Source organism: Oscarella lobularis, chromosome 16 (genome assembly GCF_947507565.1).
Source record: "Oscarella lobularis chromosome 16, ooOscLobu1.1, whole genome shotgun sequence".
In the NCBI taxonomy this organism is placed as follows: domain Eukaryota; kingdom Metazoa; phylum Porifera; class Homoscleromorpha; order Homosclerophorida; family Oscarellidae; genus Oscarella; species Oscarella lobularis.
In genome coordinates this window covers 978,955-1,003,712 of record NC_089190.1, presented here as the reverse complement: position 1 = coordinate 1,003,712, position 24,758 = coordinate 978,955, and the positions used below count along the sequence as shown (strand labels likewise).

At 46.2% G+C, this 24,758-nt stretch overlaps 7 protein-coding genes and 1 pseudogene across 10 annotated transcripts; 6 read left to right on the top strand and 2 right to left on the bottom strand.

Annotated features, from left to right (window-relative positions):
- Positions 1-1,385: 1,385 nt before the first annotated feature.
- On the bottom strand, positions 1,386-5,348 carry LOC136196613 (uncharacterized). 3 transcript variants are annotated; one of them, XM_065986201.1, is made up of 14 exons: positions 5,249-5,348; positions 5,147-5,193; positions 5,016-5,097; positions 4,611-4,804; positions 4,298-4,558; positions 3,972-4,221; positions 3,824-3,915; positions 2,839-3,777; positions 2,636-2,785; positions 2,366-2,563; positions 2,272-2,305; positions 2,157-2,221; positions 1,993-2,095; positions 1,386-1,933 (listed from the first exon to the last, which is right to left on the bottom strand). In XM_065986201.1, exons 4-14 carry the CDS (start codon positions 4,797-4,799, stop codon positions 1,596-1,598), a joined length of 2,619 nt encoding a protein of 872 aa, XP_065842273.1. In that variant the 5' UTR covers positions 4,800-4,804; positions 5,016-5,097; positions 5,147-5,193; positions 5,249-5,348; the 3' UTR covers positions 1,386-1,595. The 3 variants fall into 3 exon arrangements, with proteins under 3 accessions (XP_065842273.1, XP_065842275.1, XP_065842274.1); XM_065986203.1 differs by having other exon boundaries at positions 2,005-2,095; XM_065986202.1 differs by having other exon boundaries at positions 5,147-5,159; positions 5,249-5,309.
- Positions 5,349-5,950: 602 nt separating this feature from the next.
- LOC136196919 (omega-hydroxy-beta-dihydromenaquinone-9 sulfotransferase Stf3-like) lies at positions 5,951-7,243 on the top strand. The gene has a single exon (XM_065986578.1). The coding sequence runs from the start codon at positions 5,951-5,953 to the stop codon at positions 7,241-7,243; it is 1,293 nt and encodes a 430-aa protein (XP_065842650.1).
- A 394-nt stretch (positions 7,244-7,637) lies between these two features.
- LOC136196918 (omega-hydroxy-beta-dihydromenaquinone-9 sulfotransferase Stf3-like) lies at positions 7,638-8,624 on the top strand. Its single transcript, XM_065986576.1, has one exon. It carries the CDS (start codon positions 7,638-7,640, stop codon positions 8,622-8,624), a length of 987 nt encoding a protein of 328 aa, XP_065842648.1.
- A 320-nt stretch (positions 8,625-8,944) lies between these two features.
- LOC136196454 (uncharacterized) lies at positions 8,945-10,097 on the top strand (annotated as a pseudogene).
- On the bottom strand, positions 10,043-12,954 carry LOC136196453 (uncharacterized). The gene is made up of 9 exons (XM_065986006.1): positions 12,374-12,954; positions 12,170-12,324; positions 11,960-12,118; positions 11,764-11,908; positions 11,540-11,708; positions 11,425-11,487; positions 11,261-11,365; positions 10,986-11,206; positions 10,043-10,926 (listed from the first exon to the last, which is right to left on the bottom strand). Exons 1-9 carry the CDS (start codon positions 12,951-12,953, stop codon positions 10,088-10,090), a joined length of 2,436 nt encoding a protein of 811 aa, XP_065842078.1. The 5' UTR covers position 12,954; the 3' UTR covers positions 10,043-10,087.
- Positions 12,955-12,981: 27 nt separating this feature from the next.
- Positions 12,982-16,323, top strand: LOC136196452 (mannan-binding lectin serine protease 2-like). Of its 2 annotated transcripts, XM_065986005.1 has the most exons (11): positions 13,032-13,049; positions 13,115-13,200; positions 13,253-13,315; positions 13,388-13,408; positions 13,461-13,592; positions 13,646-13,780; positions 13,837-14,036; positions 14,102-14,252; positions 14,306-14,497; positions 14,548-14,742; positions 14,806-16,323. In XM_065986005.1, the coding sequence occupies exons 5-11, from the start codon at positions 13,562-13,564 to the stop codon at positions 15,606-15,608; spliced, it is 1,707 nt and encodes a 568-aa protein (XP_065842077.1). In that variant the 5' UTR covers positions 13,032-13,049; positions 13,115-13,200; positions 13,253-13,315; positions 13,388-13,408; positions 13,461-13,561; the 3' UTR covers positions 15,609-16,323. The 2 variants fall into 2 exon arrangements, with proteins under 2 accessions (XP_065842076.1, XP_065842077.1); XM_065986004.1 differs by having other exon boundaries at positions 12,982-13,049; positions 13,115-13,315.
- Positions 16,324-16,399: 76 nt separating this feature from the next.
- Positions 16,400-22,719, top strand: LOC136196845 (uncharacterized). Its single transcript, XM_065986503.1, has 7 exons — positions 16,400-16,492; positions 16,550-20,452; positions 20,499-20,653; positions 20,705-20,840; positions 20,896-21,042; positions 21,092-22,516; positions 22,571-22,719. The coding sequence occupies exons 1-7, from the start codon at positions 16,423-16,425 to the stop codon at positions 22,645-22,647; spliced, it is 5,913 nt and encodes a 1,970-aa protein (XP_065842575.1). The 5' UTR covers positions 16,400-16,422; the 3' UTR covers positions 22,648-22,719.
- Positions 22,720-22,946: 227 nt separating this feature from the next.
- LOC136196846 (uncharacterized) lies at positions 22,947-24,716 on the top strand. Its single transcript, XM_065986504.1, has one exon. The coding sequence runs from the start codon at positions 23,317-23,319 to the stop codon at positions 24,673-24,675; it is 1,359 nt and encodes a 452-aa protein (XP_065842576.1). The 5' UTR covers positions 22,947-23,316; the 3' UTR covers positions 24,676-24,716.
- The last annotated feature ends 42 nt before the right edge of the window (positions 24,717-24,758 follow it).

Here is a 24,758-nt window from a genome sequence, read left to right as displayed (position 1 = left end):
AGAGTGTGAACAGTGAGGGTGTCGTCAATTGTTTCGACGTTGGCCAAAGAAGCTACTATGTCGCTCATGCTGCCAGACCCTTGTGCAGAATTCGACAACTTCGCCTTCTTCGACACTGATGGTGGATTGTATTCTTCAGTTTCGTCCGATGAAGATACGAGCTGAACTAAATCTGATGTAGGGACGGCAAAAAAATGTCTTGCGGGCTTTCCCCTAACCCTTAATTAAACAGCACATGAGTACAGCAGTAATGAATGGGAACTTTAAAAGGGAATACCTCTGGTTCCCGGCATGTCCAGCTGATTGTGGGCGCGAGCCCTATCTCATACTCTACATTCAAGACATACTGAGACAACATAGGCATAATACGGCAAGGCGACCCTTCATTCAAACGTCTTCAGCAAAAGTGACTGACATTTTATAAATTTTTCATTCTTGAGACTATCAGCTTCTTAGAATCATACCATTGAGCGAGTCTGGGTGGAAGTGAACCGACGGATTAACTACCCTATCAAACTCGCCCTTAATGAAATGAATGATGCTGACGAGTTTGATTTGGAATTGCTGCATCATCGCTTTGCTGTTTCTCGAGTGTCGATGACAGTAGCAAATTATGGTGCACAAGTATTTGTTCAATCTTGGAATAACCACCCAATTCCTGGTACAAGAACAAAAATAACTGGATGCTAATATGAATTCTCATTTGTTTCAGGAAAAGGCGTACCCATAGAACTGATGGCACAGAATAAATGCTGTGGATTAATTCCTTTTTCGGCTATTCCAACATGCGACGAAGCAGTCTCCCTGTTTGAGACGTCAGGAGGGAACTTGACTCGACCAAGTACATACGGAGCCGATCCTCTTTCTGGCTCACCTGAAAGAATGGCCAGAAGACAGAATTTTTTTGATAAACGTTTTCCGTCCCTCAAAGTCATTTACGGATCGTTAGTTAATGGTGACGCTTCGATGTTCAAGAACGCAGTAAAATTCTATATATGCCTTTGTGAAGTGCTAAGTCAATGAATTAATAAAAATGTTGACAACATGGCACAGAAAGTTACGACTTCCAGAAGCTACTAAAACTGCCACATTACTAGAAATAAAATCACGATGAAATGTTAATAAATAAATAAATAAATAAATTACCAAGTAATAAATATATTAAAAGGAAATAAAATTGACAGAATAAAAATGTCAAATAAAATTAATACAAGCATAAAAAGACGAAGTACAATACATGAAATCGTAGATTGAATTAGAACAAGAAATATTCACATAAAAAATACATTATTACGACAACAAAATTAGAATATAAAAAATTAAAATGACAACAAGGAACTTTCAACATTGAACATGTACATTACTGTAAATAACAACACAAAAAGTGCAACATAGAAAATACATTTTTGTGAAAATTTGAACATAAAAATTAAAACATAAAAATAGAACAATACAATTACAACAAGTCAAATTACAACATGGAAAATGGAACATCAAAATTACAACAAGAAAAATAGAACATCAAAATTACAACAAGAAAAATAGAACAAAGAAAACACAAACAGGAAATGGCCGCACGGTACACGCACCAAAGCTTACTCAGGTTTGGCTGATAGCAATAACCGGTAGCTTCTTTCGATTAATTTCCTTTCTATCCCCACTGAGTCGCAGATTCCCAGCAGTCTTCCCACAGCCAGAGATTCAGGCTCTTTAGCAATGCACGTTTCGACGGTCTTGAGAAATAGTGAACTAGGCTCTGTAGAAGCAGTCCTGATTTCATTGATCGCTGCCTTATCGAGATCAAGCTCAAACGCGACGTATCGCCACTTTTGGCCCGCTATAAAGCTTATAGCCCGAACAATATCCCAATTACTGCCATTTTTTGCAATGAATTCCGCCTCGGATGGTAGCGTTGCAGCGTCAACTGGTACCTCTATAGAAATTGAATATGTAAAAGTTTCCTAATTGAGAGCTAGTCCAGCTATAAAATACCTCTGCTATTACCGGTAGAATTTTGCTGATCTGGGAGTGAGTGAGAAGCAGCAGCAGCAGGAGGAGCAGTAGGAGCAGGAAAAGGAGCAACAATGGTTTGCACCTACGAAATAAGACAACGACAGTCTATAGCTGGCAAGCTCTAAAGAACGCAAAAGGCTGACTTTGACTCTTTGTTTTCCGCTAGGGCTAACGACGACGTTCGCGTTACTGCTATTCTCAAAATTCACTTAAAAACAGAAGGTAGACATTTGATTTATTATTACTCGGTACTCTTACTGGATAGAGATTCAATTCCTGTGCTTGGAATGCGCTTTTAGATCAAAGAAAAACGTGTAGAGCACAAGTTGCCTTTCTCTACAGTATGCCTTACTTGTCCAAAAAGCGTAGATATTGGGGCGTTTGCCGTATGAGGCTTCCCTAAGCCTTGGCTTTGAAACATCACGTTGATTTTACAGGGATAACGTTGACCAAACGCCTCCTCAGGCGTTATCCCCTCTTTTGGATACAAATGCCACGTCGCCAAGTTGCTCCTTGTTCCCATCGCTTTAAATTCAGCATAATCTTTCCTCTAAAGACGCAAACAGAGTAGGTTGCAAGTAGGAAACCGACTATATAGACCATGTACATGTAGGGCACTCACAATTTCTCTGCCTTCATGCTTCACAGTCCAAGGCTCGTCTTCCTTGGCGGTTCCCATAACCAAAAGGAACTCTCCCTCTCTAGAGCATAAAATTTCACGATAATGCAGCAGACAAATTTGGTTTCCGGACTGCTCAATCCAAAGATCTCTCTAAAAGTGCGCGCAAGTTAGAGGTGCTCAAAGACAAAAGGCGACACGCAAACCTCTTCGCGAAAGGTGGCATTGCAGGCATCTCTGAGGAGATCAACTTCAACGGTTACGGCAGTTTCGTATTTTCTTCCGACAAACAAAATTTTGTGAAACTTGTATCCATCACCCATTTCCTGTTCTTTGGGCGTGTAGGTCGTAAGACATAAGTCACAAAATTCATTCACTTTTACTTCGTTCGCCTGTCCAAAATCTCCAAGAAGAACCCACTCGCTGTCATTCGATTCTCTCTTCCAAAGGCTTGATTCAGGCGCTTTCGACTCGCTGTTGACTCTAACCGTCACAGGCGGCTCAAAAGACAAGTTGTGAGGTGCAACAGTAAAAATGTAGCCCGAGCTGCTAGCGTTTGGTGGACCGCTTCCGGGCTTCAGTGCGATGGCAATGGGACTCTCTTTCTCCAAGCAATGAGCAGGAAATTCAAAACTTAGATCTTGCATTGCTACGTTGACCTGCTTTTCACCGCCTACGGTCCACATCATCGCGAGCACCGGATCATCGGCTAAATCGCTTGCAGTGGCGGGATAGAGTAAAGATGATGCCTGAGTTGTTGAATTTTTTGCCAAAGTTTCAGCTGCGCTCTTTCTCGAGTGTGGAGTAGCAGGATTTAGAAGGCTTTCATTAGTCTGCAACAGACCATCGCTAAAAACGCCAGCACCTTTGTTGACAAAAGCTCGCGGTTCTTTTGCTTCCGCTAGGGGCTCCTTTGTCGTACTAAGACCATTTTCACTGTTGCCATTACTTGTACTCGAATTAATAGCCGCAGTTTCTCGAGTTCTATAAACCCGTGTTCCTCCGATGCCTCCCACGATAGAAAGAGACAGTATCAAAACACCACAAACTGTAAACATTGCTATAAGATAGGGTGACTGAAGCATGTTAAGATCGTCGCACTGTGATTTCACCCAGGAGAACCTTGATTTCAGGACGTCACATACCTAAAATGGCATGCCGTTGTACTGAGCAGAAACAGAAAATTCTTACAAAGCAAAAGGAATTGAAGAAGTCATCTTCATAGCACTGTCCATAAATGCTGCAGAATTTATTAGAGCTCCATTGGTCAGCAGTACAAGCACCTACATAAAAAGACATTTTTGACTATGAAATAGCCCAGTCGTGTTGCGTGGCTTACTGATATTGAAATCCAACACGTAAACCCCCCGTCTTGGAGGTACATTTCCAATTCTATTTCCTATGTTGTTAGCAATTGTGCGAGGCATCCAGGAGTTGTTGAAGCCGTCGTCAAAGCCAATGATGGCATTTTCTGTTTGCTGAGGCGACGTTTCATTGTTTGAAGTGTCATCGATTTCTCCGCCTTCGTACAGAAACACGGCAAAACTACGTCTTCCAACACTGCCAAGAACGCACTGGAACGAAGGTACCTGTAGAAAAAACCGTCATTATACTAAGCATAGATGTACCAATAATCTACAAAAACGTTTTCTACGTCATACTTACAACATTTGAGCGCCAAGTTGCGACTGTCACAAGATCAAAGCTGTCTCGAAAGTCTGGAAACGCCTTCTGAACGTCTTTTGCAAACTTGCTGAGCGTTAAGGGGTCATTTGCTTTGCGCACGTGCAGTTTCTGGTCTTGAGCGGTCAAGTTGGTCCAATAAACTGATATGAGAGGCAGCCTTTCCCTCCAAGGCAATGAGCTCGGGGCTTTGTCAGGATGAGTGTAAGGCATACCGAGCGTTATAAATCCTCTTGTATACACCTAACAAAAGAATTTTACTACAGGTTGCCGCACGTGCAATTATTTGACTGACGTAGAACATTGACGCACTGGCTTCATACAGTGACAAAGGCTGATCAACTCTGATGCTATCATCGCTGAATGTCATATTGAGAACCTCATGCGCTGGCTGACTCTCATAAAATTGTAGTAGAGGAACAAGAACTACTTCGCTCATGAGATGCGAAACAACTAAGACTGCGACTTGCCATGAAGTCGCCATTCGACCTACGTCAAACAGGTAATCACAAAAACAAAAGTAGACCGTATATGAGGACTGTGGGGACGAAGCCAAGAGACATTCCTGACCGATGAAAGCGATCTCATCACGTGCGTCGATCGCGAAGATCGCATGGCATCGAAGGGCCACAAAACGTAATATCTCACCAGTGTCATAAGTTTACATGTACTTGTCTTTTAGTAAGAGTCTCGATCTAACCTTGAATCCGTATAATTAGAAAGCTGTGGCTGGTTGCCAGCGGTTGGTGGCGTCGCTTTCTAGATCTGGAATCCCAGGATCCCTAGATATTAAAGCCGTTAGTTATTAAGAATTTCTTCAAGCGAACTGACCCAAATTCAAACGCTGTTTTTCAAAGATGACAGTTGAAAAGAACGCGCTGTAGAGTGTATCGTTATTCCGGCTAGGGGATTGGGATAGGCGTACGCCTCTACCTTTGCCAATAAGAGGACAGCAGACGACAGCTCAAAAATGACCGCTGACGGAGCGTCAGTAAAGATCTCCCTTGTGAAACAGTACACTCTCGGTGAAGTCACTAATGAAATTAGTGAGTGACGTCACTATTTTTGCTAGCCGCCCAAAGCCGTAATGGATCTTTCGCCAAGGGGCTGGACTCCAGAATAGATCTATACCGCTTTGCGCTAGCCAGTGTTGGCTAATTCAATTTTCGCAAAGCAAAATACCGTAGAACCACCTATATAATTCTGATGCCGTTCATTCTTGTTTTATTGAAGAAATTTTCCTGGTGCCTCCTTTGTTGTGCGTTTGCATCGCGATCCTGTCGCAATAGCGTCGTCTCAGGGACTCCCGGATTCTCTCTCTCTCCCTCTCACTCTCGCTACCGGTGACGACATGGTAAAAAATCGGCGAGGGGATGCAAAAGATGGTTCAATGTATCAGTCAAGATTTGGCCAAAGACAGGCGTCGAGAAGCCGAGCAGAGGATCATCCCATAGGTGTCTGTCGTGCGATTGCCAATAAAGTCAGTCTTGAGCACTCTAAGGCTGTGGTGGAAACAAGAACGAGCAAGTGGAAAACACAGGCACAGATTAGCTAAATTGAGTGAAAAAATTGAAAGGCCTCTAAAAAATTGAAAGTTTGGTAAAGACAATAGAGTATTTCACATCCGGGTTTTCGATGGCTGTACTTTTCTTTGTGCTGGCCTTCATCTTTCGTCTCATCCGGTACTCTCTGAATATTCTCGACCCATGCCTGTGCTACATCAATATTCGACTCGTTTCTACCCCGTCGACAGTCGAAGAACTCCTAGAAAAAGTTCGCTCGCGATTTGGCTCGCTTCCGACGCTGGCATCGAATAGAGACTGGCGAGAACGCATTCAGGATGCCTTAGACGCGTTGAAAGGCAAGGAAACGACTCCATTTGGCCGTCTACTGGCTTGCGAAAACCTAATATCCCGAATTCGCGCACTCGAGTGCTTCGAAACGATACCGCGACGATTTCACGAAGTTCTAACAGTTCCAATCGATCGTCCTATCTTCATACTGGGCCTACCGCGCACGGGAACGACAATTCTGCATCGTCTCCTAGTGCGCTACCCCGAGGTGGCACATCTAAATCCCGTTCGTTGCCAACTGGGCGATTTGCGCCCGCAGGACGTCGCCGAAGCGACGTCAATCAGCGATTTGTGCTGTTGTTTTGATACGACATCAAGTAAAATAAAGTACGGGAGTGATCTCCTGTATGCTTCCGGGTGTGGAATTCCATACAACGTTCACCCAGCAAATATGACTTTACCAGAAGAATGCATCCTACTTTTGTCGCAATATTTATTTTACGTAAGCTATCCCTATTCTCGCTGGAAGGAATTCACCGATGTTGTCGAGGGCTACAGAGATCTGGCTCGGCAGGCGTACAAGTTCTTTAGGAGAGACTTGCAAGTTGTCAAGTCGATTGTCCAATTGTCTGGGTCCCGTTTCGTTCTCAAATCTGCATTCCATTCTTGTTTTATTGAGGAAATACTTGACGTTTTTCCTGACGCCTCCTTTGTGCGTTTGCATCGCGATCCTGTCTCAGTTGTGCCATCTGCGTCGTCTCTTCATCGCGCAGTCCGCGCTCCTTTCTCTACCGGTGACGACTGGAAAAAAATCGGCGAGGGATCCAAGAAGATGGTTCAATGTATCAGTCAATATTTGGTCAAAGAAGCGCGTCGACAAGCCGAACACACTCTCGACTTTAAATTTGAAGAATTAACTAAGGATCCCATAGGTGTGTGTCGTGAAATTGCCAATAAATTTGGTCTCGAGCATACTAAGGCCGTGGAGGATGATTTGGCAGCGTTCTTGGCGGAGGACGCGAGAAAACGAGATCAAGCAGGCGGTAAACATAAGCACACATTAGCTGAATTTGGATTGGATGCGGAAGAAATTCGTAATGATTGCAGGGACTACTGTAAAAAGTTTGGAGTTTAAAAATAAAAGCAAACGAGACCGGAAACGAAAATCAGATTAAGCGGCGGTTGTGGTTAATTATTAAATCCGGCGCAACATATTTCGTCAGATGGGGGTGCTGTTCTGTGTGCTGACGTTTTTCATTCGTCTTTTTCGTTTCGCACTAGATATCCTTGACCCATGCCTGCGCCATGTCAACATTCAACTCGTTTCTACTCCGTCGACGGTCAACGAACTCCTCGAAACGGTTCGATCGCGATTTGGCTCACTTCCGACACTCGCATCAAATAGAGACTGGTGCGAACGCGTTCAGAACGCGTTAGACGCATTAAAAGGCGAGAAAACGACGCCATTCGGACGATGGCTAGCGCGCGAAATCCTATTCCACCACATTCGTGCACTCCGATGTTTTGAAATGATACCTCATCGATTTCCCGAAGTGCTTACAGTTTCAATTGATCGTCCTGTCTTTATATTCGGTCCACCGCGCACGGGAACGACGATTTTGCATCGTCTCCTTGTGCGCTACCCCGACGTGGCCCAGCTGACGCCTATTCGTTGTGAATTAGGCAATTTGCGTCCGCAAGACGTGGCTGAAGCGACGTCGATTGACGATCTTTCCCGCCGCTTTTATCTGACATCAAAACAAATGACATATGCAGGTGACCTCCTTCTTGCTTCCGGGTGTGGAATACCACGCAATGTTCACCCTATTAACGCGACCTTGCCTGAAGAGTGCATCTTCCTTTTGTCAAATTACTTGTTTTATACAAACTATCCCTATATTCGTGGGGAGGATTTCGCTGAAGTTGTTAAGGACTACAGAGATCTGGCTCATCAGGCGTACAAGTTCTTTAGGAGAGACTTGCAGGTCATTAAGTCGATTGGACAATTGTCTGGGTCTCGTTTTGTTCTCAAAGCTCCGTATCATTCTTGTTTTAGTGAGGAGATACTTGATGTTTTTCCTGATGCTTCCTTTGTGCGTCTGCATCGCGATCCTGCCTCGATCGTGTCATCTGCGTCGTCGTTTTTTCGCGCAATTCGTGCTCCTTTCTCTACCAATGACGACTGGAAAAAAATCGGCGAGGGATGCAAGAAGATGGTTCAATATATCAGTCAAGTTTTGGCCAAAGAAACGCGTCAAGAAGCCGAGCACACTCTCGATTTTAAATTTGAGGAGTTAATCAAGGATCCCATAGGTGTGTGTCACGAAATTGCCAATAAAGTCGGTCTTGAACACAGTAAGGCCGTGGAGGATGATTTGACGGCATTTCTGGCGGATGACGCAAACAAACGAGATCAAGCAGGCGGTGAACACAAATACAGATTGGCTGAATTTGGATTGGACGGGGACGAAATTAGAAATAGCTGCAGGAGTTACTGTAGAAAATTCGGAGTCTAACCCCGCCCCCGCTGCTGAAGAATTCACGTGACTATCAGAGATGGCTGCTGTAATGATTTCTGTTCTTACGCTTGTCCTTCGTTTTTTTCGCTATGCTCTCAATACGCTAGACCCATGGCTGCGCTATATCAACATTCGACTTGTTTCCACTCCGTCGACTGTCGATGAACTTCTCGAAAGGGTTCGCTTGCGATTTGGTTCACTTCCAACACTCGCATCTAATGGAAACTGGCGCGAACGCGTCCAGAACGCTTTAGAGACGCTAAAAGGCAAGGAACTGACCCCGTTTGGCCGATGGGTAGGTTTCCAAACCCTCATGAACACTATTCGCGCTTCAGTGTTTCGAAGCAATACCGCGACGATTTCCCGTCGTTCTGACAATTCGGATCGATCGTCCGATATTCATATTTGGCCCAATGCGCACAGGATCGACGATTCTCCATCGTCTCCTAGCGCGCTATCCCCACGTGGCTTATTTGACCCTCGGTCGTTTACGGCTAGGACAGTTGCTCCCGCAAGACGTCGCTGAAGCAGCGTCGATCGACGATCTTCGCATTCGATTTAATAAAAAACTGAAACATTTCGGATACAGAAATAAAATTTTTATTGCTGCTTCCGGAAGTGCATTTCCTTACAACGTTCACCCTGTAGGCACGGACTTGCCTGAAGAAGGCGCTGCTCTTTTGTCAAGTTACTTGTTCTTCACGAACTATCCCCTTTTGAGTGGGAAGGATTTTTCCGACGTGGCGGAAAATTACCAAGATCTGGCTCGACAGGCGTACAAGTTCTTTAGGACGGCATTGCAAGCCATCAAGTACATTAGCGAATTGTCTGGATCTCGTTTCGTTCTCAAATCCCCCTATCATTCTGGTTTCGCCGAAGCCAATACTTGACGTTTTTCCTGATGCCTCTTTCGTCCATTTGCACCGTGATCCTGTCTCAGTTGTGGCATCCTCCTCGTCTCTGATTCGCACAATCCGTGCTCCTTTCTCTACCGGTGATGATTGGAGAAGAATCGGCGAGGGATGCCACAGGATGACTCGATGCATCGCTCGAGAACTGGCCAAGGAAACGCAGCGAAAAGCGGAGCACACTCTCGACTTTAAACTTGAAGAAATAACCGCAGATCCCATAGGTGTGTGTCGTGAAATTGCCAATGAAGTCGGTCTTGAGCACACTAAGGCGGTGGAGGATGACTTGACGGCGTTTCTGGAGAAGGACGCGAGAAAACGAGAAAAAGCAGCCGAACACGCGTACACATTGGCTGAATTTGGATTAGATGCGGAAGAAATTCGTACTGATTGTAGGGACTACTGTAAAAAATTTGGAGTCTAAAAAAGGAGGCCGGCCTCAAAATAAATTCAGAGCCCATCGAACTCTTACCTTGGCTAGGTAGAGGCGGTCAAGACATCGCCGTCAGACGTCAAAAAACTTTTTGTTACTTACAATACTATGTAATTTAATTAAAAGAAAGTGTCTGAAAGAAGTACTTTGTGCTTTCCTCGCACGAAGGTGCTTTTGACGAGACGATTTCCAAGTGGAGTTGCACTAGAACCGTTACCGGCATTTCGCTTGATCAACTCATCTTCCTCGTCTTCGTTCAGCAACTCACAGCATTGGCGCGCCGAAGGCCGACTCGCCGCATCAGCCGCAATCATCTTCGAGCAAAGTCCGTACAACTTGTCTCGCGTTCCTAGAGCTCTCAGCTGCGTTTGCCTCTCGGCGGGAATAGGAGCGCGCCCAGTGAAAATTTCAATCAAAGTCACGCCGAGACTAAATACGTCACTTTTCAACGTACTATGCGAAGCAGCACCGTCGTCACGCGGCATTCGTTCAGGCGCGAGATACTGGGAACTTAGAGGACCAACCGACTTGGAGCTAGCCAATAAATGAGCAGCGCCTAAGTCGCCTACTTTCACTTTCATATCCTGCGTCACGAGAACGTTCGACGAGCGAATATCGCTGTGAACGTAGGGCCGAGGAGAAAGCTGGTGAAGATAGGCTATTCCGGACGTCATTCCCACGGCAATGTAGAGCTGTTCGAAGACGGTGAGATAGGAGTCGGACGTGTGAGCGGCGTCGATGACTTCTTCGACGGATCCTTCGAGAAGTTCGGAGACCATTTGAAAAGGAACCCCCCTTTCCATGACAGCGCCGTATATGGTCATGATATTGGGATGATGCATTCGGCTGCACATTTGAACTTCGCGACGAAACAGACCCGACGATCTCGGCGTCGTGATCATGTCGAAGAATTTTTTTACGGCCACGTTAATTCCTTGCCATCGGCCAACGCAAACATCTAAATAAAGTCGTTTATTATTGTTTGGCTGTCTACTAAAGAAGAAGTTTTTTGAATACCAGCGTAGGATCCGGATCCCAGTTTTAGACCGGTCAATTGCACTTCTTCTGGTTTGATGCTAAGCACGTCGATAAATTCGTCTAAGCTTTTCTGTACTTCAGCCAATGACATTTCGGCGTTCTGACAGCGGGTTGTCATGATTTCAAGTCGGGCTTCTTTATCTGCTAGATGACGTTTGAGAATAGTCACGTCAGCTGACGATGTCGTCTCCAATTCATTTCTGAAACATGCAAATAGTTATATAAATTAGAATTGATCTCAGACAGCTCATTACTTCAATGCTGCAAGTTCGTTTTCTCTATTGACGAGCCGCTTCTCTGCTTCTTTCAGATGGTACTGAGATTCAGCGTGCGATTTTTCGAGGGCATGTAGTTGCTCTCTATCATGACGATATATACAGAGTGCGCACTTACTGATTACCAGATGTGAGATCAATACCTTAGACACTCTTTCTCTTGTCTAGAATGCGTCAATTGCTGCTTCGTTTCCAAAATCTCGACTCTGAAACATCTATATGTGAATTCTGTGTATTTTCTATACTTAGTAGCTGTACCCCAATTCTTTCATCTGACTATCTTTTTCAGCCATCTGTTGAGTCAATTCATTTATGATTAGTTGAAGGCTTTCTTCCCTTTTCCTTGATTCCAATTCCAACGCGGCACGCTGCTGCTGCTGCATACTCCTTGACAACAGAAGTTCTCCTTTGCCAAGTTTCACCTCAGCTAAAACAACCCCAGTCAAAACGCTTTCTCTCTCAGAAAATGTCTCGCTTCATACCAAGTCGTATAACAGTGAGAATGGATTTCACGTCATCCCGGTAATTTCTTCCACCGCAGACAACGAGATCAGCAGTGCCGTCGTCGTTTTGCAGACAATGAGCCGTGTGAAAGCGAACTCGTGCCACATTCCTGTCCACATCAACCTAAAATTACTTAATTAATGGCCGTGCATGTCTTCTCTCTCTGTCAGGTACCTGGTGAGACTTTTTCTCGTTCAAATTCAATATAGAAGCCGTGTCTTTCCCTTCGACTCCACCAAGTAGAAGAAAGCAAGCCTTTTCTTTCACCAAAAGACCCAATGTGTGCCCGTGTCTGGGTAAAAGCGCAGGAGTGAAGTTAACAGCAGTCCAAGTCTAGGCATCGAATCTTTTGATAACGACCTACGAACTAAGACGTCGCGATACCTTTAGATTTAGATCAACGACGACCGTGTCAGAAAGAGTATTCATGCCATCATATCCACCATGAAGTAAGGCTTTTTCATCGTCGATTTCTGCCATAGAAGCACCCCAACGTCGTTTTGGTCGTTTTCCGTTTAGCTCCAAATCGAGCCAAATCCCTAAATTAATCAATTAGATGAAATTCAGGTTGAATGAGATTTCGTGTACCTCTTTCTCTCTCGTCGACGTCGTCGAATTCGAACTCGTAAATTTCATTATTGGCGTATCCCAACATTCCTCCCATGGGTCCGTCGCACGACGCTCCCGTTTGAAGTCGATCGGGTGGAATCCACTTCTTGCTCATTCCCCCGAACATAACTAGGCGACTACCGATTGCGCAAAGGCAGCAATCGTTTCGTTCGGCTGGCTTTTTTCCCTCGGCGGGCGTCGACACTTCGATCCATTCGAGTTTCGTCGAGTCGAGAGCGAAAAGAGACCCCAATCGACCTCCGCCCCTTTTTTCGCCCCCGTACGAGTAGATTGTGCCGTCGATGACGACGCATTGAGCGCCAATGCACGGCGGCGGAACTTTGGCACCCAGCGCACGATGGCATTGCCATTTTTTCGTGTCGCCGATGTCGAAAAGCCAAATTTCGTCACGCGGAAAGAAGATCTTTCCGTCTGTGCCGCCGAATAGATAGAGACGATGATCGATGAGTGCAGATTCGTGAAAATATCGTCTCGAAGGCCCGCTGTCTCCCGTTTCGTCGTCGAATCGGTCGGAAGGCGCCGAGTGCACATCTCCCATCTTTGTTGAATTCAATGCAACGCACCCAATCACCTGACATGGCGTTGAGAAGACTGTCAACAACTGTTTTTCTACTCTTTTATGTCACTTGCCTTGGTAAATGCAACTCTTCCATCCGTAAGAACTAGCCTATAGTCATGCACCGTTGTGTTTTTGTGCAGCCGCCGATCGATACTATCTTACGGAGCTTTGCTGTAACTTTTCATCGCCTCGCTTCCCAAGAGATTATCCCGAAGACGATACGAACGTTTGGCACATCAATGCTGTCGGCGGCTATCAAATTCAGATCACCTTTACAGAATTTGAACTAGAATATTCCGAAAACTGCATTTACGATAAAGTCACTCTGTCGAACCCAAAAGGTCACACTGACAGAAAGCATAATAGACTGCATGCATGCACACTGACTCTGTATCTCTTTTATATACGTTTAGGACCGGTTACAGACGAATCTGGTAGAGCGTTGTATGTTTGCAGTCTCTTTCTTAGTGTAATAAGAACTGTTAGATACGCTAACATTCTGTGGAGATTCTGGATCAAACAAAACAATTTTGACAAACGGAAACAATCTCAAAGTAACGTTCTATTCGGACGAAGCAGTGACAGCAATGGGCTTTCAAGCTCATTACGAAATAATAGGTCACGATCAAGAGTTCTTCCTAGCTAACTAGCAACGACTTTTTTCTTCTCAGACATCAATGAGTGCCGCAATAATAACGGCGACTGTTTACACTTTTGCCATAACTGCAATGGTGGCTACTACTGCTCATGTCGCCACACTGATATCCTGGCTAGCGATGGAAAAACGTGCATTCCCTTAAACCAATGTACTGTAAAATGCCAGGGAGATACATTGTACATCAAATAATTATTTATATCATAGATTGCCAAAATAGGACGATAATTGGAAAGCCAGGTGAACGGGGGGAAGTGAAAAGTCCCATGTATCCGAAAAAGTACGAAAACAATCTGAACTGCAGCTGGACTATAATATTTCCTTACGGCTACAACATTGAACTCCGATTTTTGGATATCGATATAGAAGCCCATTCAGAAGCAAACTGCCCCTATGACAAGCTGGAGGTAGTTTTTATAAATTAATTATTTAAACCATTAATTAAAATTTTACTCCGTCCGCTCTTGCTTAGGTTGCTGACGACAGCGGCGACGTTCGCATCTACTGTGGGACATCTGGATCGCTCCCAGCTACGTATCTATCTCAAAATATTATAACGATTCGTTTTCTTACTGATGAGTCGACGACTTACAGAGGATTTCAAGTAGAATTTTACATAAAAGGTAAACTGAACTTTCATAAGTTGCTGGGGCCGCGATAGTGACTATCGACACAGTACCTGTCTGTAGCGACCCAGGAGTGCCTGAAAACGGCACAAAGGAAGAGTGCGGCGGAAAGGAAGGGTTCGACTACGCAGTTGGGGCTTTCGTGCACTACTACTGCGATAAAGGGTTTCTCCTAAACGGGTCAAAGACTATCAAATGTGAAAAAGATCCTACCTGGAATGACACGAGACCGGTCTGCCAAAGTGAGTTAGAACCCCTTTGACCACACACTATACTGACCAGGGTTGATTAGGAGTGTCATGCGGAAATCCTGGTCAACCTGATCACGGTACAACAACACTAACCGGTGGAATCGAACGCACATACGTCTACGAAGACCAAGTTACGTCAGCGTGCGACGATTACTACAAAAAAGCTTACGGAAACTATAGAAGAAACTGCACGGAGAACGGAACGTGGTCAGGAGAAGCGCTCAAATGCAAACCAGGTGGTAAACTATGAAACCAATCAACTAATCTAATGCTATTCTTCTTATTTTCCCATATACTAGTATGTGGTGAAAGAACGTTTTATCCTCGAGGACAAATTATCGGAGGAGAAACGGTTGCCCACGGAGCATATCCGTGGATGGCATTGCTCTACGACGACCCGTGTAGGAGCGACAGGTGTGCCTTCTGCGGTGGTGTCATTCTCAATAACAAATACATCCTAACGGCGGCTCATTGCCTCGTTCACAAGGGCACAAACTTTGTTGTACGATTGGGCGTGAACAAGCGAACTCAAAACAATACTGTTGAACTGTGGTGCAAACCCAAGAAAGTTTTCAACCTAGCTTTTAATCCGGACACTTTTCAGAGCGACGTCCTGCTCATCCAAATCAATTACTGCACACCAACAGTGAGCGATACTAGATACACAGAAATTGTGCTATCAAAGTACATTCGGCCAATCTGTTTGCCGGAGGAATCAGATAGGTCTTTTTACGAAGTGAACGACAAAATAAAGGTGGCCGGTTGGGGCAACAGAAATGTTTTCGAACCACGTCAATCTGTCAAGTTGCGACACGCTATTTTGGCAGTGGCAGATCGAGATTCGTGCCAGGCTCATTTTGACGAACAGGGATGGAAAATTCACAACGATATGTTCTGTACGGTTGCGAGCGGGGGAAAAGATGTGTGTAACGGAGACTCGGGTGGTCCCGTTATGGTAAAAAATAATTTGAAGAAATTCGTTATTGTTGGAATCGTCAGTTGGGGAGACAAGGAGTGCGGAACTGGCTACGGTGTTTACAGCGATGTCTTGTATCACATAAAATGGATCAAGAAAACGTCAAGGTATGATGATTATTGCTGATTTCCGCAGGCGTTAATATCCGTGTGCGTCTTGTCTGTCAGTTGTATATATACTGTACACCTGTCTGGCTGCTTGTCTGTCTGTCCTCATGGTATACATGCGTAAAAAAGGTGTCACAGCTTTACACTTCGATGACAAAAAACGACAGATCGATGGTGGCACTGAAGTGAGCTGAGCACCAAAAGCTGAAGCGACGAACAGGTTTTCTCCCTGAACAACCACTCATAATCAATCGACCGCTATATTTCTTGAATATCAATCCCACGGTGACTGCCCCTTTCAAGGGAAGATAACGGCTTGGGATTATCATTCCGTGCAGTTTCCGAGGAGATAGGTGAAAGCGATTGTGACCACGATGGTTCGTCACGTGACATCCTATTTCTGGTCGAGGAGAAAGCATGCATTGCCTGCTTCACATCCTTGCAGCATTGGCAACGTTACTCCATCTCACATTCGGCGCCATTTGCGGAACACAAAGTGAAGTCTCTGCCCGGCTGGGATCAACTCTTGCCCAGTCAATACATGCTCTGCCCGGCGACACAGCCACCAAGCATTACCGATGCACCTGCAACTTTTGTAGGTTCTTGTGTAGGATCTCTAAACAGAAGATGCACAACCTTAAGAAGCACAGTAAGACTGAACTTTAGAAGGATGAGCCATGTTCTGCTGGCAAGAAAGAGCTTTCTCAACTGAAAGTTTATGCTTTGAGTGTGCATGTGTCTACTGATTCATGTGGTACTGACACGTGATTCACGCAATGCGCATGGCCCGGGACTGCGCAGGGGGGGGACTTAGGGGACTTAATAATTACACGATGGGGACTGCAGTTATTGTCATCCTTCTTTCTCTTGTTTCCCTTCTAGACAGGGGTCAAGCTGCAGCAGGTACACTCGAAATAATGCACAGCGTATGAATCTAACCGATATATCTATGTCTCACAGCTGCAGTCGCAGCAGACGAAAATCCTGGCTTTGCTGCGTCATTTCTCGCAGACAAGACCTTTACAAGAACAGGATGGACTGAGTTGGTAGACTGGTCAGCAAATGCTTCAAGAGTAGCTAGTCACTTTGCCTTCGGCCCTGGGAGCGCCTCAACTGTCGAGTCAAGAGGTCGCTACACAGTCCCCAGATCGGGCGTTTACTTAGTGACGGCTACTGTAAAATTGAACAGTGCAACGGGTTCTCATTTTCGACTCTTGGTTTCGCTGAATAACAATCGCACCGTGAATAACGCCATGAACGCAATTATCGGACCCCCGCCCTCGTCTAGTTATACTCTAACAGCCACGGGAGCAATGCAAATAAATGCTAAAGAATATATCTCTGTGCTCGTTTACTCGGAAAGCGATACCAACTGGAAAATTTTAGCTGGCTCTTTCTTTAGCGTGCGTTATCTCGGGCCCGAAAAATCGCATCCTGGCTTCCTGGCCACGAAGTTGTTACATAGACAGTACAGTCAAATTGGTTGGGTTGAAGTGACGGGATACACAACTTCAGGAAGCAATACCGGATTGTTCAGCTCTGGAACAGGGCTATCCACGTCGTCGGGACGATTTACGACTTCGTGTGCCGGATCGTACTTCGTCTCGGCCAACATCAGACTTGACGATGCAACAGGAACATATTTTCGCATAGTAATCGCAGTCAACGGCAAAACCGACATCGATAACGGCTTGCACGCTATTCAAGGCTTGCCCCCATCGTACTTCTGTACTATGAATGTTGCCGGTGTGGTAAAATTGGACGTTGGTGATTACGTTTCCGTGTGGATATATTCAGACAGTGACACGCAATGGTACGTTAGCGGAGAAAGCGGATTCTCTGCTGTTTTCCTCGGTGATTTGTCACAGCCCACACTCGGGATGCATGTTGATTTGATGAGCAATGAAGACGTTAGGCAAAACGGGTCTAAGGAAATCGGCGGTTGGTCTTCGAGCAACTTGGGTGGTCAGTTCGTATATTCAAATTTTGATTTTACTACTGGACGTTTTGTTGCGGAAACAGATGGACCCTACTTTGTTTCTGGACTCGTGCGTTTGGATAGGGTGAACTCCGAGACGAAGGTCTTCTTTGGAATTGACGAAAAGGAAGTCGTCAATGGGCTGCAATCGTTGTGGACAAATCCGGCGTCAACGTACTTCTCATTTGCACTGTCTGGAATTTTGTGGCTGAAATCTGGACAAACAACTTCGTTGTTTGTCTCCACAAAGGATAAGGATTATACTATTCAATCGGAAAGCGGTTTCTCCGTTCACAGCCTTTTCTCCTCATCGTCGTGGACCGCAATACATGCCAAGCCAGTTGCCGATCTGTCTATAAGTGAGAAGAACAAGTGGAAAATTGTTACAGGATGGCAGTCAGAGGGTAACAAGTACGGCCTTCTATTCTCCGGCACCAGCTTTAGCTCGTCAAAAGGAATTTACACTGCACCCCAAACTGGAATCTATTACGTGTCTGCTAGCATGCACGTTAGCGATGATACGGGTGCAGAGACGAGATTGGCGTTGGCTGTGAACAATGTAGCGAGCTCGACAGCCGGTCTTACTGCCGTCAAACAGAGTCCTCCGAGTCGAACGTACACTCTTTCGTTCTCAGGGTATGTGAAACTTTCGGCGGACGACACCGCTTCGCTGCAGATACGTCATCAATCGTCTGTTCCTGTAAAGGTCAAGGCTTCGAGTGATTTTTCTGTTGGTTTCGCTGCGGGACCCGCTTCGATACTGGCTTTTGCTGCAAATTTGGAGAGCGAAGTCTCGTTCTATTCGACAGGTTGGAAGGAGCTGACGTCATATTCGTTGTCAACTACGCAGGGGTTTTTTCAGTCGCAGGGATTTGGTTTTAACTATTCGACCGGTCGATTCACTGCCCAGAGGGACGGCACCTTTTCTGTCACTGCCAACGTCGAATTCATCAACGCAGGTGGATCAGGATTCAAGTGCAGTATTATTGTCATCAGAGACAAGCAGACTACTCCGGTCAATGACGTCGACGATCCGAATCAGAAGTCGGTTACTTGCAACGTGGCTGGAATATTCAAGCTGAAAGCGAATGACCATCTTTCTGTCTTTGTTTATTCGGACAAGGATGTTTCTTGGGGTGTCGCAGCTGGTAGCTCATTTACGGCAGCGGAGCAAGCACCGACAGTTTCGTACACTGTAGGCGAAATTTCTAGTTCTCAACTGAAGACAAACGCGGGGTGGTCAGAAATCTCAGGCTATAGTCGTCTTTCAACGGGAAGATTCAAAGCGTCATCTGCGCGAGGAATTTACTACATCTCAGCTCAAATTATCGTTAAAAATGCCAATGGAAATTACGTTGCTGCTCGCATTGCTGTCGACGGCAATAGTACCAGTCAAACGCCGTACGCCATACGAAGCTCCTATAAAAGATCGGCTCCGTTAACTCTATTTGCGTCAGGTCTCATTTTTCTTCAAGAAAATCAACACGTTTCGGTCTTTCTAGATTCGGATGGCGATTCTTCTTATTCCATTATAGAAGGCTCTACTTTTTATGCGCTTCAGCTTAAGCAGATTCCCGACACGCCGGCAGCGACTGGTTACGTTGCGACAAACTGTACCTATCGCACCACAAATTGGATCGAAATTTCTACGTACAGTCTCGCCGCGAAACCGGGTCTGTTTTCGCTTGACAATCGCTTTGCCAGTTCAGGTCGCTTCTACGCCCCGAACGACGGTCTCTACTTTGTTGCTGCCAACATTCAATTAGACTACGCCTATAATTCGTCTTTTAGTTCGGCTACTATAGCGATCAATAGTAAAGCCGACTCTTCAATTGGGCTCCACAGTCGCCGCGGCTATCCGCCGAGTTACTACTACGCGGCAAATATTGCAGGTACGACATTTCTTTCGGCTGGAGACTATCTTTCCGCTTTTGCTGACACTTCCGATCACACGAATTGGTACGTTCGTTCTGGAACTTTCTTCAGCGTTTACTATATTTCACCGAAACCGTCCGGAATCGGCTTCCTTGCAGGCAAATTTACCGATCAAAGTTCTGTCAAAGCAACAGGGTGGAGTGAAATATCCGGCTGGCACACTAGCGGCAAGGGACTGTTTACCGCTGGCAGTGGATTTAACGCTACGACAGGTAAATACACCGTTCCCTACACAGGCATATACATCGTCGCAGCGAATATTGAGTTGATGGACTCCGCTTCCGGAGTTTTTCAAGTGAGTGCCGTAGTAGATAACAAGCCGTCGAAAGGCAACGGCGTCTTTTCCGTACGAGAAGCTTCACCTAATAACTACTACACTCATAGCTTCACTGGTGCAATGCATCTCACAAAGGGACAAGTGCTTTCGATTTACGTTCATTCGTCTGTCGACACCAGCTGGAAAATTAGCGAGAAGAGCGGTTTCTCGGCTATCTACCACTCATCCTATCAGAGCGCTTCAGGCTTTGCTGCCACCCTGGGCACGGACGTGAAAGTAGAAGGTATCGGCTCCTCTGAAATAGTAAAGTGGGCCAAACCGAGCACGGGATTTGGTTTGTTTCAATCGACAACCAATTTCGATCGATTCTCTGGACGTTTCACGGCGCCCTCTTCGGGCTATTTCTTTTTGTCGGCAAACATAAGACTCGACAGTGCAACTACCGTTGGAATTCGAAACCTCCGACTAATGCTGGTTGTCAATGGACAGCTGAACACATCGTCTTCGGTTGTACTCCAAGCGCTGTATAGCTCTAGTCTTGGAGCGTATACAATGGCCACATCTGGAGTACTGAAACTGAACAAATGGGATTATGTCGCTGTGTGGTTCTACAGGTCAAGCGACAGCTCTTACACTATTCATGCAGACAGCGGCTTTTCTGCTCTCTTTATCAGTAAGTGAACAAGCGTCTCGTAATTATTATTATTACTTTTTTATAGACGGAGACAACAAGCCCGAAGTCTGTGTCGATAATGGTCCGAAATTTACCATTCAGCCGACGGGGGTGTCAGTAAAGGTCGGCTCTTCTTTTACGCTGTCGTGTCTCGCTTTTGGCAGTCCAGCGCCAACTTATCAGTGGACATTCAATGGAAAAGTATGAAACATTTGGCGGAAATTCACTTCTCAAAATGTCTTGTATTGCTAGGCTATTTCAGGAGGAACGAAGCTTACTTATACGCTGTCTAATGCTCAAAAGGCAAATGGTGGAAATTACCACTGCGTGGCGACAATAGCGGGAAAAGTGACGAAAACATCATCAGCCGCCCTTGTAAGAGTTTATGGTAAGTACTATTAGGTGTAGTAGATCACAAAAGGGTTTTATTGTGATTTGCTTAGATCCTCGACCTAGATTTGATACTGATGTGTACAGAGCCAGTCTAACTGAAAATAGCGGCACACGCGATCAATACGTGACAGAACTCCACGCTACGGCTGAAACGCCTACTGTTTCTCCGCAAGCCATTCGATTTTTGTTTACGTCAGGTACATGAAAGTTGGCAGAAGTAGAAGCGGTTTTAATCATTGACTTTAGGTAATGAGAAAAACAATTTCACTGTACAAAACAACCATTTATCTTACGCGAAAGTCTACGTGAACGGCTCCTTGGATCGAGAAGCGCAGAGCAATTTCACCCTAACTGTGAAAGCCATCAACAATGCAGATCATCACCAGACTGCTACGGCTACTCTCTTCGTAACGGTAAACGATCTCAACGATAACGCGCCCCAGTTTAAGCAGAAGGTCTTTTCCGCAAACGTAAGCGAGTCGGCTCCAATTGGAACGACCGTGACGCGTATATCAGCGACGGATGGCGACGCTGGACCGAACGGGACGGTCACCTACTCCATTCGATCCGGAAACGAAAAGGGGGATTTCGCTATTGACTCCGTCACAGGCACAGTAGTGACTGCCCTCACATTGGACATCGAGCAGGGCCAATCATACTATCAGCTCTTTATATGGGCACAAGATCATCCGGTTTCGGGCTTGCCGCTCGAAGCGACAACCGAACTTGCCATCAGCGTCGTTGACGCGAACGACAACGCACCGTACTTCACTCAGTCACATTATCGGCAGACGATTTCGGAGGGAGCTCCCGAAGGAACGACGGTCGTTCATCTGACGGCACTCGACGCCGATCTCGGAACGAATGCATTGGTAACTTATAACATATCGTCGGGAAATACGGACTCGGCTTTTGCCATTCGTTCGAGCAACGGCATCGTCACTGTCGCCAAGACTCTCGATCGTGAAACGCTTGACAAGTATTTTCTAACGTTAACTGCAGTCGATGGCGGAGTTCCGTCTAATACTGGCTCGGCGACATTGATCGTGACCGTGTCCGACATCAACGATAACGAACCGACGTTTACCGTATCTTCCTATTCGACGAACGTGATCGAAAACAATCGCGTCGGCGTGAAAGTGATACAAGTCTCCGCTTCGGAAAAAGACAGCCATTCGGTGATTAGTTACTCGTTGGAGTCCACCGTGAAGTCGATGTTCCGCATTTCGTCCTCGGGAATGATTACCGCTTTGCAGTCGTTTGATCGAGAGACGCGCGCCCAATACGAGTTTGAGGTCTACGCCACCGATTCGGCTCCGTCGCCCATGACCGGATCGGCTACGGTGACGGTCAACCTCGACGACGTAAACGACAATGCTCCTTTGTTTCAGAGGCATACTTATAGAGCGAAACTTGGGAAAACGACTCCTATTGGGACGAGCGTACTCAAAGTCGAGGCCAACGATTTGGATGCCGGAATAAATGGAAGCGTGTCGTATTCCATTATAAGTCAGCAATCGGGCTTTACCATCAACAGCCAGACGGGAGTGATCAGTACTGGGCTTGATTTTCCGTCACGTTCGAGCTACAGTTTCACCGTTGTTGCGACTGATGGAGGATCGCCTGTTCGAACCGCTACAGCTGTGGTAGAAGTTGATGCTAATGGTGAAGGTAACACGTCAGTTGATATAGACTAACATTGGTTGAGTACGCATCTGTGTATAGAAAGTGCGGGACTCAACGTCATCCTCATTGCGGCTTGTCTTCTTGCCGTTGCGCTTCTGAGAAACGGCTGTTGTTAGGGTAAGAACCCATAATTTCTATAGATGGATCCAGAGATGTAGTCTAGCTCTGATCATTGCTGATTTCCCTAAGCGTCTCGTCTGTCAGTTTACATCTCTCCGTGCGGTATACATATATTGGTAGTAGCATTTAGAGTGGCAGTTAGCGTTTGCATTTGTAGTAGGGTCCTCCCTTGTACTAGTTCACCATCTCGATTTTCTTCCTATCACCTCTTTTGTCCTAAATTTTAGTACTGTACAACTTCTAGACTACGACGGAAACTCAGGGTCTATTGATTCAGGTCCGATTGCGTGCACGGGAAACCTTATACGTGCAAGGCGAAGACGTAAATAAAGTGTTACAGCTTCACACTTCTATGACAAAACGACAGACCGAGAGCGGCACTGAAGTGAGCACCAATAGCTCAAGCGACCAAGAACGTTTTCTTCCTGAACAACCACTCATAGCGAAGCGACGGCTATACATGTATTCTTGGATATCAATCTCACTGTGGCTGCCACCCTTCAATGGGAGATAACAGCTTGGAGCTATCATTCATTGCAATTTCCAAGGAGAAAGATGACAGCGCGATTTACCCGGGCCGTGACGTCACCGAATAGTTGCGGTCAGAGCGGTTGGGGTCACGATCGTTCGTCACGTGAGATCCTATATCTGGTACAGGAGAAAGCATGCATTGTTTGCTTCGCACCCTTGCAGCAATGGCCGCGCTATTCCATCTCACATTCAGCGCCATTGTCAAACACGAAGTGAAGTCGCTGCCCGGCTGGGATCTACCCCTGCCCAGTCGTCAATACAGCGGCTATCTGCCCGTCGACGCAGCCACCAAGCACTACCGCTTTCTTCACTACTGGGTGTCGGAGAGCATGAGCAATCCGGCAACCGATCCGGTAGTACTTTGGCTCACTGGTGGCCCAGGATGCAGCTCAATGGCCGGCTACTTTTTGGAGATGGGCCCCATCCTAATGAACACAAGCACGAGCGATGTCCAACTGTTAGCTAATCCGTATACATGGAACCAAAACGCGACTTTGATCTTCCTCGAGTCACCAGCCGGCGTGGGCTTCTCCTACTCAACAAACAAAGCCGACTATATTACAAACGACACAATGACGGCAGAGGACAACTTCCGATTCCTCGTCAATTTCTTCGCCGCTTATCCTGAGTACGCAACGAACGACTTCTACATCAGTGGCGAGTCTTACGCCGGAATCTACATTCCGACACTAGCCGAGGTTATCCGGACGAGCAAGAGCAACATCAATCTCAAGGGACTCCTCGTCGGAAACGGCTGCGTGGGAAACAAAGTTGGCGGCTGCGGCGACTCCGAGCAATCAGTTCCCATTAAGATAAAGTTTGTCTACGGCCACGGGCTCATCAGTGAGGGAATATTCTCCGAATTGCAAGACCGGTGCGGATTGAAGTTGAACGAAATCGGCGTTTACTGTAAGGAGATGCTCGAGACGGTGGATGTTAGAACCAATTTCATCAATGTGTACGATATTTACGCGCCATGCATTCAGAGCGACAGCGACATATTTTGGACAGCGGCCACGGAGCACGTGCGACGGCTACGCGACCTCGGATTTACTGAGTGTGGTGCGCCCGGCGGTTTGCTCAAATATATGAACCAACCTGACGTGCGCGCTGCTATTCACGTGGAGAGCGCAGCGGAGTTGGGCGACTGGAAATTTTGTGCCAAACTCAACTACACGGGCAATGTGGATTCGCTGCTTGGTGTTTATCCCGATCTTATTGCTAAGTACCGGGTGCTGATCTACAGTGGTGACGTTGATGCGTGCGTGCCGTACACCGGGTCTGAGGAGTGGACAAGCGGATTAGGCTACGATTTTGGCGTCGGTTGGAGGCCGTGGGATGTCAATGGTCGGCCAGTGGGATATGTTACCGAGTACAAGGCAAATGGATTTACTTTTGCCACTCTACGAGGCGCCGGTCATCAGGTGCCGCTTTATAAACCAATGGAGTCCCTCGCCATGTTTCAGCGGTTTTTGGCAAATGTACCACTGTAGACTTATCCTTACATGAATGGGCACATTTAATCACTTGATAAGGGCCACGTAGCCTTTGAGCGCTGTGAAGAGTGCGCAGTGCG